Below are 19,558 nucleotides of genomic sequence, written 5' to 3' on the forward strand. Positions count from 1 at the left end.
GTGATTTTCCCCCTATACATCTCAACTAGTTATATTGGTGTCATCCTATGATGTAGTACAAAATACCTTCTATTTATTATTGTTCATTTCATTTAATAATCATCCCTTGTGATGTGGAATTTCGGACTCAAGGATGAGTAACTAAAACTTGGACTGAAACAAGAATTAACACATAACCAACATTTGGATATTTTTCTGATTGAAAACATTACTCGAATAGTATTTTTCTACTGAAGTTTGCAAGTGAAAATGGTGACATTCTCCCTTCTCAAAGAGAATTTCTTTCTTTTTTTTTTTTTTTCCTGCCACAATATTTTTAATTACGTACAAAGGTCTGACATGGCACCCAGGGGCCCATTTCACCCACTGCTCTGTTTGGACGCCAGTCTTTTGTCTCTCTCTTCAGCAATGGTGAGGCGGATACCCTTTCCTCGGGGAAGAGAAATCCATGGTTTGTTGCCCTTGCCAATAACAAAAATGTTGGAAAGTCGAGTGGCAAAGCTGTTGCCATTGGCATCTTTCACGTGAACCACGTCAAAAGATCCAGGATGCCTCTCTCTGTTGGTGATCACACCAATTCTTCCCAGGTTAGCACCTCCAGTCACCATACACAGGTTACCAGTGTCGAACTTGATGAAATCAGTAATCTTGCCAGTCTCCAAATCAATCTGAATGGTATCATTCACCTTGATGAGGGGATCGGGGTAGCGGATGGNAGTAATCTCTCAAAGAGAATTTCTAAGCATTTATTACTAGACATGTTTAAAAAATTCTGAAGCTTTGAGTATTCCTACCAGAGCACACTGTAAGAAACAGAAAAGTCAACATTCAAGACTTGGAAATATAAGAGAACAAGATATCTCATTACCATGGTATAGTTATGTGCCATGAGGATGGGGCTTGGGAAACCTGACAATGCCTGAGGAAAAAAGAGAAGAGATAGAAGAAATGAGAAAATGTCAAGAGACAAAGAGAGAAACTAGGGCAAATTAAAGCCAACCTTCTCCTAGTGAAACCAGAAAGGACTCTTCAAGAAATAAGATTTTCAGAGTGGGCATGACATTTAGCCAAAGGCGGTGTGCAAGTGCTGAGCATTAGGTAGAGGAACAGATAAAAACAGGTGCTTCAGGACAGCTAGAGAATCTGGATGGATGCAAGCAAGCCCTCAGCACATGGGCATTGCCTGGGTCAGGAGCCAGAAAAAGAGAGCGTTGCCAGCCTTTTGGCATTTGCGTGGAGTAAACTTAAACTTAAGGGTCATTCTGTGCCCACTATGTTTGCCAATATAGGGAGAATCTTTTTGTGTTCCATTAAAAACGCAACAGTAAATATACTTCAACATTTTTTTTTTCTGTTGTAGCACAGACAGATGTGGGATAAATTCCTGCTTTTGCCACTTACCAGCTAGGTGACTGGGGTCAATTATCTTGATTCTCTGTGTCTCAGCTTTCACTTCTCTTATGAGAATAACCCATTTAATGAGGTTGTTGTGAGGTTGAATGAAATAATTGTGTCTATAAAGTATCGGTGTAGTAAGTTCTTTAAAACTATCATTTTATTCCTGCTTTTCACCTATATCCCTGAGGTACAGGGTCAGAACTCAAAATTAATAGCCAGTATTTATTGAGTGCCACATACTGTTCTAAGCGTATTACTTACAGTAACTACTTAATCTGCATAGCAGCTCTATAGGGTAGATACTATTTTATTCACATTTTTTGAGGGAGAATACAGAGGCACTGAGAAGTTAAAAAGCAACTTGTATAAGTTTTCACAGCTGAGAAATCTCAGAGCCAGGACTCAAGTTTACAAAATCAGGCAATCTAGCACCAAAGCTGGTGCTCTTAACTACCGGCTCGTAATGTTTTCTCTAACCCACAGCAGGTATTGTTATCATGAGTTCGCACCAGGGTTGTGAAAATCAAAGTTGGTAGAAGGGCAATGGCCACAGAAGCTGTTTTCCTTGAGACTAGTAAATCAGGCTTTCAAAGAAAAACAATCTGACTTTAAATCCTGACTCCTCTTCTTCTAGTTATGTGGCTATGATGTGCTGTGATGATAACATGAAATGATCTTTGTAAAGCGCCTAACACGTAGCAGCCATTCCAGAATGTAGTTCCTATTATTGTTATGCTTTGGATTAAAAAAGAAAACAACACATCTGCTGCTTAGAGTCTTTTTTAAAAAATCCTCTTTTAATGTTTAGCTATAAGCAGCCACATCAGCTCTAATTCTCTCCCATCTAACATTGAATTGGCTACTATTTTTTTTTTTTTTTTTTTTAATTTGAGACAGGGTCTTGCTCTGTCACACAGGCTAGATTACAATGGTGCAAGCTCAGCTCACTACAACTTCACCTTCCAAGTTCAAGCGATCCTCCCACCTCAGCCTCCCAAGTAGCTGGGACCACAGGTGCAAACCACCATGCCCAGCTATTTTTAAAATATTTTTTAATAGAGACAAGATATTGCCATGTTGCCCAGGCTTATCTCAAACTCCTGTGCTCAAGTAATCTGTCCTCCTTGGTCTCCCAAAGTGCAAATGGATTATAGGCAAACGTGCTACTTTTAATAGAAGACAGTGAATTATAATTTATATAGACAGATCGTTTCTCTTTATAATCAATCTATGTATCTATAGAATTTATATAGAGATCATTTATCTCTATAAAAATCATGTGAAATCCAGTCCTGGCAAGTATGAAGTTGATATTTGTAAAAACATGAACATAAAATTGCCTACCTGATAAGGATAAAACTGTAATATTCTCCAAGTCACAATATTCTCACTGCTTGGGAAAAAATGATAAAATAGTGCTGTCATTTGACAGATTAAACAGCATGCAATAATTCCTTTTCTCCATAGAGCATTGAATAAATCCTTATTGGGACTACTTAAAAAATTGGCTATTATATCGTAAACCAAAAGTAAACCTAGATAAGTATAATAGCAAATAAAAGGTTAAAATGGGAAGTAAAAAAATACAAGGCCCTTAGATTTGCTTAGCCTAGATAGAAATACTATGAAAGAGACAATTATGGCTTGCCAAATACTGATGTGTTCCCTGTATTTCCTGAACCCTTTAGGCAGGGCTTTGTGGCATGTTTCAGTTGATGGTCTATGAGCAAGTGTGTCAGGATGCAACCCTTTCTTTTCTACCTTGGCTATCAAGGAACTTATTTCTAATGGTGCAGCTCTAAGATTGTGGTACCTCCATCATTATGAGTATTGAGTGACTGTGTGGAGCAGAGCCCTTCCTCAAGCCCTGATTGGTATGTAGTATGGATAAGAAATAAACTTTTATGTGAAGCTAATTTAAGGATTGTTAAGAACTATGTTGCATCATTGTCTATCTTAGCTTTGTTAATACAGTCTTGAGTAATTTTATACAGCACACTATAATTTACACAGACATTTCAGATGCATGATCTTGTTTAAACCGACAACACGCTTAAAGAACATTCATTTGGTCCAAAAAGCATACAATTAGAGGCTATACTGTCGTATATTGAAGCAATCAAGGTTTATATTAAATACCAGGAAAACTATCTAAGAATAGAGGTTGTTGAAGAGAAGCCATATATAAAGGATACTTAGGAGAAGATTTATAAATTGGATGGGAAGGAAGGGTTGGACTAGAAGAGGTGGCTTTGCGTTGCTTATAATTCTTGAGCTGCCACGGGGGTTGTGGAATGTCCATTCCCAGGGGATTTGCAATACTTGGTCTTGGAAGGTTTGTATGGAATTTCTCAGCCAAAGCAAGTGGGCTCCCACTCGTCTGTACTTTAAAGATGGTCCAGATTTTAGGAAAGAAATAGAATAGGCTTAGGCTCCATAGAGCTGAGCTGAGTTTGAACTAAAAGGTAGATCTTCTACTTTCTGTACCACAGCAATTAATGGAAGTCATAATGGCTTTATGTAGTGGTGGTAATGAGTTTCTCAGCTTTTCACATTATACAGATATTTAGGCATATTCTTTTATCAACGCATATGGGATAAAAGTTCATTCTGACTATAGAAGTTCTTTAAATTATCTCAGAGCAAAAAATCTTTACAAGCAATAAACTTATTTATGGGGAAAAAAACCACTTCTTTCTAGGCCTGTTGATTTCTCAAATGTAAATAAAATGTGAGGTGAGTTTTCTCCCAGCTCTGGTGTATTAAATAAAGCATTGCTGTACTGGCTTTTCAACTATTAATGAAAGCATTAAGTGCTTTTATGCTAGATAATGTATTAAGTCTTTTCTCTTACAATTCTCAAAATCCAGTTGTGTAAGGACTATTATCATTTGCATTTTGCAGATAAGGAAACTGAGGACAAATTGTTGATAACTTACTGTGTTCCAGGCATTAAATGAGATAAACAGGGCATCCTCCTCATTTTTCTTACCATTAAGAATCCATCTAAGGCACCAAATTAATTTCAGGCTTTAATGGCTAAAATATTCATTGTAATTAATGTTACTGCACAAGTGGCTCTGTAACCACAATTAACCTGAACAATTCAGGCTGATTTGCTGTAGGACTTCTCAACCAAATTACTTTGTAGGGAACTAAAAATGGTGTTACTAGTGTGGTCTCAGGCTGATCCTCAGCAAACTGAATTACTCCTTTTTTTTAGTCTTTGATTCTCCAGCCTTTTTGAGACACCACTTAACTGAAATGCAAGTTCATTTTAACATGTAAAATATCACATTGCAAACAATTTATAGAACGTAATGAACAAAAAGAATGGATGACAAGAGTTTCAAAAACAAACGAAAGTCTGCCATTATCAATTAACTGGCCCTTAATCTCATAACTATGCCCTTGATTAGGTAGAGATGATGTTGTAAAAGTGCATTATAAGACAATACATCAAAATGTTATCCAGATGGAAAAATTTACAGATATTAAGGTAATAAATGTATACAACCCTTAAAATGCATTTATTCCTTTGTTGTGCATATTGGCAAGAACATGATCTGAACATAAAAGTCTCACAGCACAATGGACCTTATTTTAACCATAAAATTAGCTTAAACTATATAACCGAATCAAATAAAACATGCACAATAACAAGATTTTTTTTTTTTTTTTTTTTTTTTTTTTTGAGACGGAGTCTCGCTGTCACCCAGGCTGGAGTGCAGTGGCACGATCTCCACTCACTGCAAGCTCCGCCTCCCAGGTTTACGCCATTCTCCTGCCTCAGCCTCCCATGTAGCTGGGACTACAGGCGCCCGCCATGGCGCCTGGCTAATTTTTGTATTTTTAGTAGAGACGGGGTTTCACCGTGTTAGCTAAGATAGTCTCGATCGCCTGACCTCGTGATCCACCCGTCTCGGCCTCCGAATGTGCTGGGATTACAGGTGTGAGCCACCGCGCCCGGCCACAATAACAAGATTTAAGGAAACCATGGCTACGACTGTCACCACATCAAATCATCAAAGTTAGCTTCGATGATCTGATACGAGGGGAGGATGTCCATTCCTCTCTCCCTTAAAGTTGACATAATAAAAAATAATTTTCCTCCCATAACACTGGCTTCTTCTCCTATATTTCTTTTCCTAATTAATGACATAGCCATTTATCCAACCACCCAAGCCAGAAACCTCAGGCTCATCATTGACTTCTCCCTTTCCTTCAAATCTAACATTGCTATAATTATTGAATATAATTTAGAATGTTGCTTTGCTCCTCTTCATTTATCCCCATTGCCTCTGCTTTAATCCAGGTCCTTCTTTATCCTTGCATATGTTATTATAATAGTCCCCAATTGGTTTACCAACCTCTGGTCTCAGCCACCTATGATCCATCCTTCCCATCACCATTGGGATAATTTCTAAATCACCAACATGTCTACATCACTCCTCTGCTCAAACTCCTTACTGTTTAGAGTCTCAAGTTATTTACATGATATTCAAGATTCCATTCACCTGAACCTAATCTATCTTTAAAAAAAATTCAATCTGTAGTTTTCATGTTTTAATCCCACCATGTTCACTGTTCCCAAACATAACATTTACCTGTTCATCTCCACACCTTTGTACATGCTCCTTCTGCTGATCATTTTTTCTTTTTCTATTTTTTTCTGGTTATTCTTCCTAATGTATTTCAAATGTTTCCTCTTATGAAAATACATTCTGAGAATCGACCTAATCTAAAATTAATTGTTCTCTTTGCTCGGTTCTCATAGCTTTTAGTTCCTACCTTAGATTCCTCACTGTCATCAGATTTTCACTGGAGCTCATTATGAACATACTTGTTTTCTTCACTGAGACAGTGAAGCAATTCTGTGATGATCAAAGGAGACCTGAGTTTAGGGAGTCAGAAAAACTGGGGTTGGTTCCAGTTCAGTCACTGCCAAGGCTCAACAGTCATATCTACAAAATAGGGATGGATAGATACCTACTTCAAAAGATAAAGATTCAATTGGATAACATAAATGAGAGAATTATCAACATGTGTCATGAATGAGATCAAGAGTCATCAAAATTAAGTAGCAGGATCATGAGCTCTCTGAGAGTGGGATATATATCTAATTCAACTCTGTGCCTCCACTGTACCCACACATGGTATGTGCTCAAAGAATATTTGGTGAAGAAAATAGAATGAGATAAAATTTTCTACTTTTTAATCTAGGAAACATAGAATAAAATTTGGTCAGACACAGTGGCTCATGCCTGTAATCCAAGTACTTTGGAAGGCCAAGGTGGCAGGATCTCTTTAGTCCAAGAGTTTCAGACCAGCGCAATATGGCAAAACCCCGCCTCTACCATAAATAAATACAATAAATAAAATAAAATAAATAAATAAATAAATAAATAAATAAATAAATAAATAAAATTAGCCAGTCGTGGTGGTGTGTGCCTGTAGTCATCACAGCTACTCAGGAGGCTGAGGTGGGAGGATCACTTGAGCCTGGGAGGCGGAGGTTGCAGTGAGCTGAGACTGCACAGCTGCACTCCAGCCTGGAAGAGTGAGCTCCTTGTCTCAAAACAAACAAACACAAAAACCAAAACTTTCTTATAGAATAAAAATAAACTCTACAATTGTAAGAATATTTGACCTTTCAAAATACTGACATTCTCTTGCCTATCTTTACAACATCTTAAGAAGGCCAGTATTATCATCTTCCTTTNATAAATAAATAAATAAATAAATAAATAAATAAATAAAATTAGCCAGTCGTGGTGGTGTGTGCCTGTAGTCATCACAGCTACTCAGGAGGCTGAGGCAAAACCCCATCTCTACCCAAAAAAAAAAAAAAAAATTAGTCAGACATGGTGGTGTATGCCTACAGTCCTAGATACTCAGGAGGCTGAGGTGGGAGGATCACTTGAGCCTGGGAGGCGGAGGTTGCAGTGAGCTGAGACTGCACAGCTGCACTCCAGCCTGGAAGAGTGAGCTCCTTGTCTCAAAACAAACAAACACAAAACCAAAACTTTCTTATAGAATAAAATAAACTCTACAATTGTAAGAATATTTGACCTTTCAAAATACTGACATTCTCTTGCCTATCTTTACAACATCTTAAGAAGGCCAGTATTATCATCTTCCTTTTGCATCTGAAGAGACTGAGGCATAGAACAATTAACTGGCGTGTTTAGGATTCCAGAGTCAGGCAAGAGAGAGTCATGGTCTGATGCTCCCTATTTTAGTCTACAGGACTAGGTTGCCTGGATGATTTGCTATTTGCTCCAGGCTGGGAATTAATTTACATCTCAAAATCATTTCAGAGGATATGTGTTTTGCATGGGCAAGATGGCACATGTTTAATTCTGCATTTCCAAGAAGGGAAAAAAAATGAGATCAACTGTTACTGGAATACTTTTCTCAGCTCCACACATGTTCTGTCTGTTCTCTTTGGCGGTTCTTTCAGAAAAGTTATCATCGTCTCCTCATTCCCAGCAAAAACATTTCAGAAACTCCTGAGCACCATCTTAAAGTGAAAGATGGGACAACAAACTCCAAGCACGTATTTCAGTTTTACAATATTTAATAGCTACTCATTTCAGTCAGAATATGGCTGCTTATTGGAAAAGTTTAGGCTAATGACAGTGTAGTAGAAAGGGCCTGGATTTTTCAGTCAAAATCGTTCTAATACTGCTGGCCATGTGATCTTCAAACATTGATTTCCTCTGTCCCAGCTTTAGGGTTGCTCATCTGCATTTGGATTTAAGAGTACTTTCCCAGCAGGGTTATTTTGAGGCTTAAATGAGGTAATAGACCAATGGATACCCTTTAATACTATCTACTTCATAAACTTGAGATCTTTACACTAAAGCTCATCATTAGGATCTTTGGGAGTCATACATTAAATGTAAATGAATTATTCAGGCACAACTTTCTCTAAAATAGATGTTACTCTTCACTGCTTTAGCAAACAGAGTATACCGAACATAATTTAAATTCTTTTGAAGTCTCATGACTGTCATTCAACATACCATTTTTGGCACTGTGTATCATGCAGTGGTATCTTCGAGGCTGCTGAGATGTATAAAGCTGTCTGCCCCTGCCCTAAATCTGCCACACAATTAAATCCTGCGGCCTTACCTCCAGCTGGTTTTCATCGGCCCCATATTCTCCAGTCCCATTGCTTAGGCCTTAGTTTAGGGCCTCATGATTTCTAGCTTGAATTGCTGCAGCAGCCAAACAGGTTCCCCTATTTCCATTCTCAGCATCCCCAAGTACTTCCTTGGCACTTAGCAAGAGTAGTTTTACTAAAACCACATCTGAGTACTTTACATGCTTGCTTAGTAAACAAAACAAACAGAAAATTCTTTCAATGGCTCTCTATGAACTACAGCCTTAAGTCCAAATTCAGCATGGAAGGCATGTAAATACCTCTGTGAGCTCACCTTACACCGCTGCAACTTCCCCTTCCCTCTTGCCTAACCCCTCCCGAGGTGAGTGGGCTCCTGTCATGCTGAACCAAGTCTTGCATGGTACATTCCTGAGGGCACTAGGCTATTTCACACCTCCTTGCTTTTGCTTATCCTGCTTCCTCTGATTGGAAAACTGTTCCCTCTGATTAGATAACTATTTATCGCCTCCCTCCCTATCCTTGGTTTTCTAATAAACACTTACCAATCCTTCGAAAGATTTGAAAAACATCTTAGGTTTTAGGAAACCTGTCTTGCCCTTCCTTTGTCAATTCCCTGACTAGGAGTGACCACTTACCCCTTCCTTTGTGACACCATGGGGCCCCGCATAGCTATTCATAACAGCGTAATACTGTGGAATTACCTGTGTAGCTCCCACTGCCACTAGACGTTATGTTTCTTGAGGACAAGATCCTGTGTCGTTTATCAAGCCTCAAACACAGGGCACGCACTCTATAATCATTGGTTAGTAACTTTTTGAGTCCTACTTGCTCGTTCTCTCTCTCTGTCACCGCACCCGCATACCACCCACCCCCCCACCCCGGCCCCGCCAACCCCAGGCTAATTTTCTTCTGATAATGCTCTTACTTGCTCTCATGACCCTACCTGTAACCTACAGTGAGTTGAAAAGCAGTATTAGTAGTTTGGAATAACTAAACTAATGTTAAATAGGTTTTGCATGAGGGGCTGTAGAGATATCTTTGAGTTAAGTTCATGAGCTTGGAAAATCTATATTCCTAGTAACATTTATTTTGGCTATTGATTAGTTCTTAATAGTGTTTGGGATCCTTGAGATTGTTAGATAAATTGCCTATAGATAAGTTGAGTGTAATGTGATGTGATGTGATGTGATGTGATGTGGTTGACATTTATTGAAACCCTCCTTAATGTCCCAGGTTCTGGGCCAGAAACTGAGAACATAAAGGCATGGTCAACAAAGCATTTAAGAGGCTCGTGCGTATGCCTATGCCAGTTAAAATAAGCTGATGATAGATTATTCACACACACATCCTATTTTTTTTCAAAGATGAGTTCACACAGCTAGCTATAGGGTGTGTGTATGTGTGTGTGTGTGTGTGTGTGTGTGTGTGTGTGTGTGACATTCAGTTCCAGGTCTGTGTGAATCCAGCTGAGCTCTCCATTTTACTCTTTCCTGTTCCTATTGGAACCAGCCTGTGAAGACAATAATGCAATGTTTCTCTTGATAAATTTTATACATCTCCTTTTCTCCTATGACAACTTAATCTCCATTCCTGAATATAAAAAACTGAATCACAAAATTTGGCAGCCTGTATTTAATGGGACTTTTAGAAAACTTGTTTGATGCTGTGGATTTCTATAGTAGCTACATACAATCAAGGCAGACAGGAGGAGAGAGAGGGTAGTGTCTGTGTGCCAAAAGTCATCCATGTTCTTAGTCTAGCAATAGCAAATACACGACCCTCCTGTACAGAGAGATGTGCAGACTGGGGCCTCTGCCCTGGGGTGCATTACTGCCCACACACCAATCTTAGAAGCAATGACTACCTCTGAAAACTCCTACCTTTCCTAAAGCCTGAGCACATGTTCAGTCACCTTAGTGAAAGTAAAGGAGGGAGGAAGGGTATTAGTTCAGTCTTGTCAAACATGATCTATAACAGAGACTGCAAACAGACTTTGTCTCACATGCCAAAGCAGATGGTGTGATAGTGACTGTTGAGAAAGCTTCTGAAGTTGTCTCTGAACTCAGTGGGAAGAATGCTGAGTACAATGATAAACAATGTCTGTTCTGGGATTGAGGGAAGCATTGCCTATAGGTATTTACTATCCTTGATAGAAGTTTCAGTTGTCATTTAGCATAATCCAGGCTGTGCTGTTACTTAGTGTAGAAGTTATGAACTCAACTAACAGCATGCAATGATAGAGTAAGATACGATCTATAATACCTGTCAAATATGGCACAGAGCAGATGCTCAATAAATGTTTACTGAAGAAATGAATGCAAAGTCCTATGGCTTTATATTGGAAGAGAAATAGAGTTCTTCCCCTCATAATCAGGGGAAGTGGGGTACACTGAGATTACTTTGCAAAGGGTCCTCAATGCCATGCTGAAGAGTTTGGGGGCATTATCCTATATGGGCCAGTAGTTTCCAAGCTTAGTTTAATTCCCTAAGGTGTTTTGTATGAAGAATTCCTGTGATGTATGTAGCTACCCTGTGATGTTCTGACTTGGTAAGTTGGTAAGTGTGGAGATGGAGCCAAGAATTCTCTTTTTGTCTGAACCACTTGTTAGCTTCTCAATCTGTATAATCAGACAAATATGGGAATTACAGCTGCAAAGTAATATGTGATGCTCTTTTTTTTTTTTTTTTTTTTTTTTTTTGACAAGGTCTCTCTCTGTCGCCCAAGCTGCAGTGCAGTGGTGCAATCTTGGCTCAATGCAACCTCTGCCTCCCAGGCTTAAATCATTCTTCCACCTTAGCCTCCCGAGTAGCTGGGACAACAGGCACATGCCAACATGCCAAGCTAATTTTTGTATAATATTTCTTTCTCTTTTTTTTTGGTAGAGATAGGGTTTCACCATGTTGCCTGGTCTGATCTTGAACTCCTGGGCTTAAATGATCTGCCGTCCTTGGCCTCCCAAAGTTCTGGAATTACAGGCGTGAGGCACAGGGATCAGCCATCACTGAAGTTCTTAAGGAAAAGAACAACTTGCTGTGATCACAGATCTTTGCTTCTGGTTCTTCAAGCTCTTAGTGTTTTCTGCTTATTGAGACCAGAACTATCCCTGCCTTTGCAGAGACAGACCTGCCAGACTGTGTCCTGGTGAATCAGACTCCAGCTCCCAAAGCACTTTGCCACAGACCCCTCTTCCTCAGGAAGAAGGAGGAGGATTGAGCACTTTGGCAAAGCAACCAAGAGAGTAATGTGCTGCAGTGGGAATAAATCACGGACTGAGGAAATGAATGAACCACATGTTTCTGATTTCAAATATCACTTCTGGAAATGAGCGAGTCTTTCCGCTTTCTCATTTCAATTAATTTTCTTACAAACTCTCCCTACCATTTTTCATTGCCGTCAATTATTTAACTTGCTCCAGTATGAAAATTGGGTCCTTACAAAAAACTTAATTGATTTGACCTGTGCTTTGACACAACACTTTGCAAAATGCATGTGCGTTCATACAGATTAGTCATCTGAGTCATTATTTTCCAGCAAAGTACAGCACCATGCTGGCAGTGGATGGCACACCATTATTGTGAAAATGTGAACTTCTTATTCTTGTGGAAAGTTACAACAAAGAAAGGGTGGTTGGAAGTCCAATAAGGACATCATTTGTCCTAAGACTTTGACTAAGAGTCTATTCATCTCTAATACTGCCTCCCTGCAGGGGAAAAAGTTAAACCAAGGAAGATATTGGGGCAGAATGGAGAGAATGGTGCCTCGGCCTGGCAGACAGAATCTGAATTTCAGGGCAGCTCCTTGGCCACATTTCAGTCTTAGAACTGGGCAAAAATTTTTTAGCTGTTTTGATTCACAGCATATCTCTTTGTAAATTTGAATACATTCTTACCTGCCTCATAGCGGTATAGTGAAGAACAACAAAAATGAAGAGAGAACCTAAGTATAGTAAGTGCTCAGGAAATGGTGACAAGGATGTGATATTGCTGACAAAATTACTTTGCCATTGTTTATTCCAATTTTACTTATTTATAATTCAATCTCACCTATTTATAGAAAAAACTGAGGCAATATGATCACATTTTAAAGAGCATTCTTATTATTTTCTTTCATGATTCTATTTTCTATATCCATACACTCACTCTAGGCCCATACTTTACTGCCTTTTTTTTTTGTTTTAGGGATAAAAACCAGTGACCATGTGTGTGTATGTGTGTGCATGTGTGTATGTGAATGAATGTGTATGAGTGATGGTAATGGGAGACAGCTCACATATTCAAGAAATTATATAAAATCTCTGCACAATTGTTTAAAAATAAAATGAGTATTATACACCCATCACCAAGACAAACAACATTAACAGTGACTTAGATTCCCTCAGGATGCCATTTTTTATATAATTTCCTCCCTAAGTACTCTTCTTCCATAGGTAACTCTCCTGAAATTATGGTAAATCATCCTCTAACTATCTTTTTTTGGCCCATCCATGTTGATATATGTAACAGTTCTTCATTCATTCTCACAGTTATATTCATTGTATAAATATAACTCATACATCCAGCTTACATTAAGTTATCTTTAGATTTTACTAACAGTATTAACATACATATTGTTAGACATGTCTCCTATCCCTGTATACAAATTTTCCCTAAGGTACATGCTTAAAGAAATGAGTTGCTGGGTAACATTTTTAATTGTATTAAATAATGTTAAACTGTTTTCCAAAGTAGTTCTTCCAGTTGACACAGTGGATGAGAATTCTGGCAGTTTCATATCCTTTCTACCACTTGGAATCAACTGGACTTCATAATTTTTATCAGTTTAGTAAATGTGAGTGGTGCTTTATTGCAGTTTAATTTGCAATTCCTTGACTATCAATGATTTTAAGCATGTTTTCATATGTTAATAAGTAATCTGTGTTTTTTTTCCTCTTTGTTTTAAAAGTCCTTACCCATTTTCTATAGGGCTGTTTGAATCTTTCTGATTGCTTTATAGTTCTCCATGTATAGTATTCTAGAAGTGATCTTTTACCAGCTATATGTGTTGCAAATATCTGTTCTCTTTTACTTTCAATTCATGTCACATTTCACCTCAGAAAAGTCAGATATAAGATCTGACTTTTCAGAAATAAGTTTTTTATTTCTCTAAACTGCTGGTATGAGTAGCTAAAAATATAGACAGATTTCAAAATAAATAATTCATTACTGTAGTTTAGCAGAAATACATTCATGAATATTCACTCAAGCTTGCAGAAAGTGCTTGAAAAGCTAATTAAACTAAACCAAACTAAATTAAAAACAAAAAGACAGCGCTGTGATGATGAAGGCTTTCATGCCAAGACTCCAAATATACTAGAAAAAATTATCTTCAGCAGTTTACTATATTCACAATGACAACGCTTCAAACTGCTTCCTTTATTCATAAGAGATTCCACCTATTTCAAGTGTGTTTATCACCCAGCCAGCACAGGCAAATGTTACCAAGTTAAGATTGAATTTCAAGTATGTTCTTGGAATAAAACTTCTGAGAATATTTTTTTCTTTAATACAATTCTCTTGGAGTCATGTTTTTTGGCAACTGGGTTTTTGAGGAACTGAATATCCTCACCTGCTTTTTTTTCTCTCTCTCTCTCTATATTGTTTATTATTATACTTTAAGTTCTAGGGTACATGTGCACAACGTGCAGGTTGGTTACATATGTATACATGTGCCATGTTGTTGTGCTGCACCCATTAACTTGTCATTTACATTAGATATATCTCCTAATGCTATCCCTCCCCCCTCTCCCCACCCCGTGAAAGGCCCTGGTGTGTGATGTTCCCCTTCCTGTGTCCAAGTGTTCTCATTCTTCAATTCCCACCTATGAGTGAGAACATGCAGTGTTTGGTTTTCTGTTCTTGTGATAGTTTGCTGAGAATGACGGTTTCCAGCTGCATCCATGTCCCTACAAAGGACATGAACTCATCAATTTTTATGGCTGCATAGTATTCCATGGTGTATATGTGGCACATTTTCTTAATCCAGTCTGTCATTGATGGGCATTTGGGTTGGTTCCAAGTCTTTGCTATTGTGAATAGTGCCTCAATAAACATACGTGTGCATGTGTCTTTACAGCAGCATGATTTATAATCCTTTGAGTATATACCCAGTAATGGGATGGCTGGGTCAAATGGTATTTCTAGTTCTAGATCCTTGAGGAATCGCCACACTGTCTTCCACAATGGTTGAACTAGTTTACAGTCCCTCCAACAGTGTAAAATTGTTCCTATTTTTCCACATCCTCTCCAGCACCTGTTGTTTCCTGACTTTTTAATGATCGCCATTCTAACTGGTGTGAGATGGTATCTCATTGTGGTTTTGATTTGCATTTCTCTGATGGCCAGTGATGATGAGCATTTTTTCATGTGTCTGTTGGCTGCATAAATGTCTTCTTTTGAGAAGTGTCTGTTCATATCCTTTGCCCACTTTTTGATGGGGTTGTTTTTTTCTTGTAAATTTGTTTACGTTCTTTGTAGATTCTGGATATTATCCCTTTGTCAGACAGGTAGATTGCAAAAATTTTCTCCCATTGTGTAGGTTGCCTATTCACTCTGTTCGTAGTTTCTTCTGCTGTGCAGAAGCTCTTCAGTTTAACTAGATCTCATTTGCCAGTTTTGGCTTTTGTTGCCATTGGTTTTTCACCTGCTTTTTTCTGAAGCAAGTGTTTCTGGGAACTGAAAAATATACTTTGTCAAATTTCAGGGTTTTTTAGGGTAGTGAAAGTACTCCATATGATACTATAATAATGGATACATGTCATTATACATTTGTCTAAAGCCATGTATTGTTCAATACAAGAGAAAAAGCTAATGTAAAACTGTAGACTTTGGGTGATAATGATGTGTCAATGCAGGTTCATGAACTGTAACACATGTGCCACTCTGGTGTGGGTGGCTACACATGTATGGGGGCAGGGTATATGGAAATCTCTGTACCTTCCTCTCAATTTTGCTATGAACCTAAAACTGCTTTAGAAATAGAAAATCTATAAGACAAAAACTAATTTAAAATTTTGTTTTAAATTCAAAGGGTGTTAAATGAAATTTATGGGACGCTATTGTTTGGACTAAGCTCTTGCACTAGGCCCAAGAGGCCAGAACAAATCAGAATAGAGTCATTAATGTTAGGTGCCATATAAACAAGCTTTGAAATGGACCAGTTTTCAAAGAGAGAGAGAGAGAGAGAGAGAGAGAGAGAGAGAGAGAGAGAGAGAGAGAGAGATTGAGTGATTCACAGCAACCAATCAGAAGGGGCCCAGTTTAACTGAGCCGGCAGGATAAGGAAGTTTCCTCTGATTTAACCCTATGAGGAGGACAGCTTTAAAATGCCCAATTCAATTTTTGTTTCCCGTTTCTGCTTTCTTGAGCCATTTTCTGCCTATAAAGCCAATCTCCTTCCCTCAGCTTATTAGAGTGTCTTATCTAAGTCTTTGGATGAGATGATGCCCGATTCATGAATAAAAGCCATTTCAGTCTTTAAACTTGAATTTGTTAAAATTTTGTGTTTTCTAACAGGGGAAATGAGCTTTTTAAGACCCACTCAGCACTGGTATTTAATAATGTGGAGTAAAAAACAAAACACGTAAGCAAACAAGCAAAGAAATAAACATAAATGTGGGCAACTAATTTCTAAAGCAGTGGGACCAGGGAAATAACTCCAGAAGAGACAACAATGGTAACAGCAACAACGTGTGCTTACTAAGTGCCACATAGTATTCTGAAGAGCTTTACCAGAATAAGCTTAGTTAATCCTCATAAGAACCTTATGGGATAAGAACTGTTTTTATATTCACTTTAAATATGAGGTAACTGAGACTCAAAAGTCTAAAATTTATTCAAGGTCATGCAGCCAGTTAAAGCTGGAGCTGCTCTAGGTGTTGGGTGATTTCACTTGACTGTTTCCTGCAGTTCTTACCTTCTATATTACCAGCTATGTTCTAAAGGACTGCCAAAGCCAGGCTTGTGACTGGAACACAGAACAATACACCCAAGGGTACTGGCAGTGTTCCAACATTGTCCATAAATGTGAGAACTTCATACTTCTTCCATTTCATGGCAGTCAGCATTTTTTCTGCTATTAAGCCATGAAAGGTAGCAATAGAAACATTAGTATCTCATAATGCATAGCATTTACCACCCTAAACTGTCGCTGTGATTTATTTATCTGTGACTGTGAGATACTAGGAGAAGGGGACACACATTTGTTGAGTGACTTTGCCAGTTGTTATGCTACTTTTTAGACTCATTCCACAGAGTCATCGGTGATTCTTTGGTGTTTAAGTCCTTTTCAAGAAAGAGAAGAGCTGTTACTTAAAAACTTAAATTATCTTTTCATACTTAAAAGATTTATGCAAACTTGAGATCCACAGAGGATTTAAGCTCTTAAGAACCAGAGGTTAAATATTAGTCAGTATATACTACTCTACGTACTAGCATATATGCTAGTATATGCTAACATTTATAGAATATATGTATATATACTATAGTTGTAGTCAGTAAAGAAATTTAAAAACACAACATAATGAACAAAAAACAATTAACTAATCTGCATCTATGTATCTAAATCTGTAGGCATTTATTGTTTTATTAAGAGTGAAGAAACCTTAGATGGGTGCAGCCAGAAGCTAAAAACAATCTTATCAAAGTGAAAGATGCATCCGAGATACTGAAAGACTTTAACATCTCCACTAGCATTTCTCATCATCTTTGAAATCAGAGAAAACAATTTTGTTGCCCTTTAAGAATGTCAGACCATACAGTTGTCAGGGTCTCCACGAATTTTACCTCTCTTTAAAGGAATAGAGCTACTGCCACTTGAAAGTATAAGTTAGTGTTTGTTAAAAGAAAATAAAAGGCCGGGCGCGGTGGCTCACGCCTGTAATCCCAGCACTTTAGAAGGCCGAGGCGGGCGGATCACGAGATCAGGAGATCAAGACCATCCTGGCTCACACAGTGAAACCCCATTTCTACTAAAAATACAAGCCGGGTATGGTGGTGGGCACTTGTGGTCCCAGCTACTCAGCAGGCTGAGGCAGGAGAATGACGTGAGCCCGGGAGGCGGAGCTTGCAGTGAGCCGAGATCCCGCCACTGCACTCCAGCCTGGGTGACAGAGCGAGACTCCATCTCAAAAAAAAAAAAAAAAAAAAAAATCATCTGATTTAAATTTAAAGGAGTTTAATTGAGCAATGAACGATTGGCAAATCTGGCAGCCTCCTGAGACACAGCGGGCTCAGAGACTCCAGCGCAGCCACATGGTGGAAGAAAATTTACAGACAGAAAAAGGAAAGTGACATACAGAAAACAAGTGAGGTAGAGTAACAACTGGATTGGTTACATTTGGTGTTTGCCTTACTTGAACATGGTTTGGATAGTTGGCTGCATTTGATTGGCCAAAACTCCGTGATTGGCACAAGTGTAGGCTGAGGTCTGTTTACACCTCCACTTGTTACAGTTCACGATGTACAGAGAAACCTTTAGGCCAAACTTAAAATATGTAAGAAGGCAGCTGTAAGAAGGCAGCTGTAGGCTAAACTTGATTTAACATGTTTAAATCTCATACTCTCAAAATTCACGAAAAGAATCGTCGCAGTTAATGTATTCATGAACTATTGTCCATGGGCACTATGGTGGGGTCTGCTAATTGTCCCCCAGTACCCATTGTCCCCCCTCTTTTAGTAATAGGACTCCTCCCGTCCATCTACCACAGAGTCTTAGCAAGGCACATGGACACTCACTACATTTTCTACAACTACTATTAGCACATGATTTAGCAATTTATTTAAAGTATTTGATTATATGATTATAACCCAGGAATTTCACTCTTGGATATACCCAAAACAAATGAATGCATCTTTTAAAAGAGATTTCTTCAAGAATGTTTGTAGCAACTCTATTCATAAGAGGCACAAATTGGAAATAATAGTATCCTTCAACAGAAGAATGGATAAACAAATTGTATTATATTCATGTAATGGAATAATACATAAAGTAATAAAAAGCAACAGACTACTCAAATACAAAACAATATGGATGGCTCTTATAAATATCATGTTGAGCCAAGGAAACCAGACATGAAAGAACAAAGACTGCAAGGCTAAATTTATATGGAGTTTAAGAATAGGCCAAGCTAATCTATGGTATAAAATTCAGAATAGTAGCTATTTCTCAGGGTAGGGGACAAGGTCTAGGATTGACTAAAACGGGGCATGAGGACGTCTTATGGGGTGTTAGAAAGTTCTGTATCTTGACCTGGGTGGTGACTACACATACATGCTTTTATTAAAATCCATTGATCCATGCATTTCACTGTATATACAGACACTCCTCGATTTTTGATGGGTTATGTCCAAATAAACCCAATGTAAGTTGAAAATATCATTAAGTCAAAAATGTATTCAATACACCTAACCTACCAAACATCATAGCTTAGCCTAGCCTACCTTAAATGTGCTTAAATTAGACTGCAATGGGCAAAATCATCTAACATAAAGCTTGATTTATAGTATAGGTTGAGTATTCTTCATCTGAAATGCTTGGAGCTAGAAATGTTTTGGATTTCAATTTTTTTTTTTTCAGATTTTGAAATATACTTACTAATGGAACACCCCAAATAAAAAAAATCCGAAATTCAAATTACTCCACAATGAGCATTTCCCTTGTGATGTCAACACCCAAAAAGTTTTGGATTTTGGAGCATTTCAGGTTTTGAATTTTCAAATTTGGGATGCTCAACCTGTAAAGTGTTGATTATCTCATGTAATTTGTTGAATACTGTATTGAAAGTAAAAAACAGAGTGGTTTTATGAGTACTTAAAGTACATTTTCTGGTAAATGTGTATCATTTTTGCACCATTGAAAAGTTGAAAAATCCTGTGTTAAGCCATCATAAATCAGGAGCAATCCATAATTATACTTCAGATAAATAAATCAGGACACACACACACACACACACACACACGCAGAGAGAGAGAGAGAGGAGAGAGAGAGAGATCTTT

At 38.1% G+C, this 19,558-nt stretch overlaps 1 protein-coding gene across 1 annotated transcript; it reads right to left on the bottom strand.

Annotated features, from left to right (window-relative positions):
• Positions 1-300: 300 nt before the first annotated feature.
• On the bottom strand, positions 301-9,204 carry LOC108514559 (40S ribosomal protein S4-like). Its single transcript, XM_017850851.1, has 3 exons — positions 9,163-9,204; positions 1,853-1,982; positions 301-724 (listed from the first exon to the last, which is right to left on the bottom strand). Exons 1-3 carry the CDS (start codon positions 9,202-9,204, stop codon positions 360-362), a joined length of 537 nt encoding a protein of 178 aa, XP_017706340.1. The 3' UTR covers positions 301-359.
• Between the last annotated feature and the right edge of the window lie 10,354 nt (positions 9,205-19,558).

This window comes from Rhinopithecus bieti, unplaced genomic scaffold (assembly GCF_001698545.2).
Source record: "Rhinopithecus bieti isolate Rb0 unplaced genomic scaffold, ASM169854v2 scaffold_30846, whole genome shotgun sequence".
In the NCBI taxonomy this organism is placed as follows: domain Eukaryota; kingdom Metazoa; phylum Chordata; class Mammalia; order Primates; family Cercopithecidae; genus Rhinopithecus; species Rhinopithecus bieti.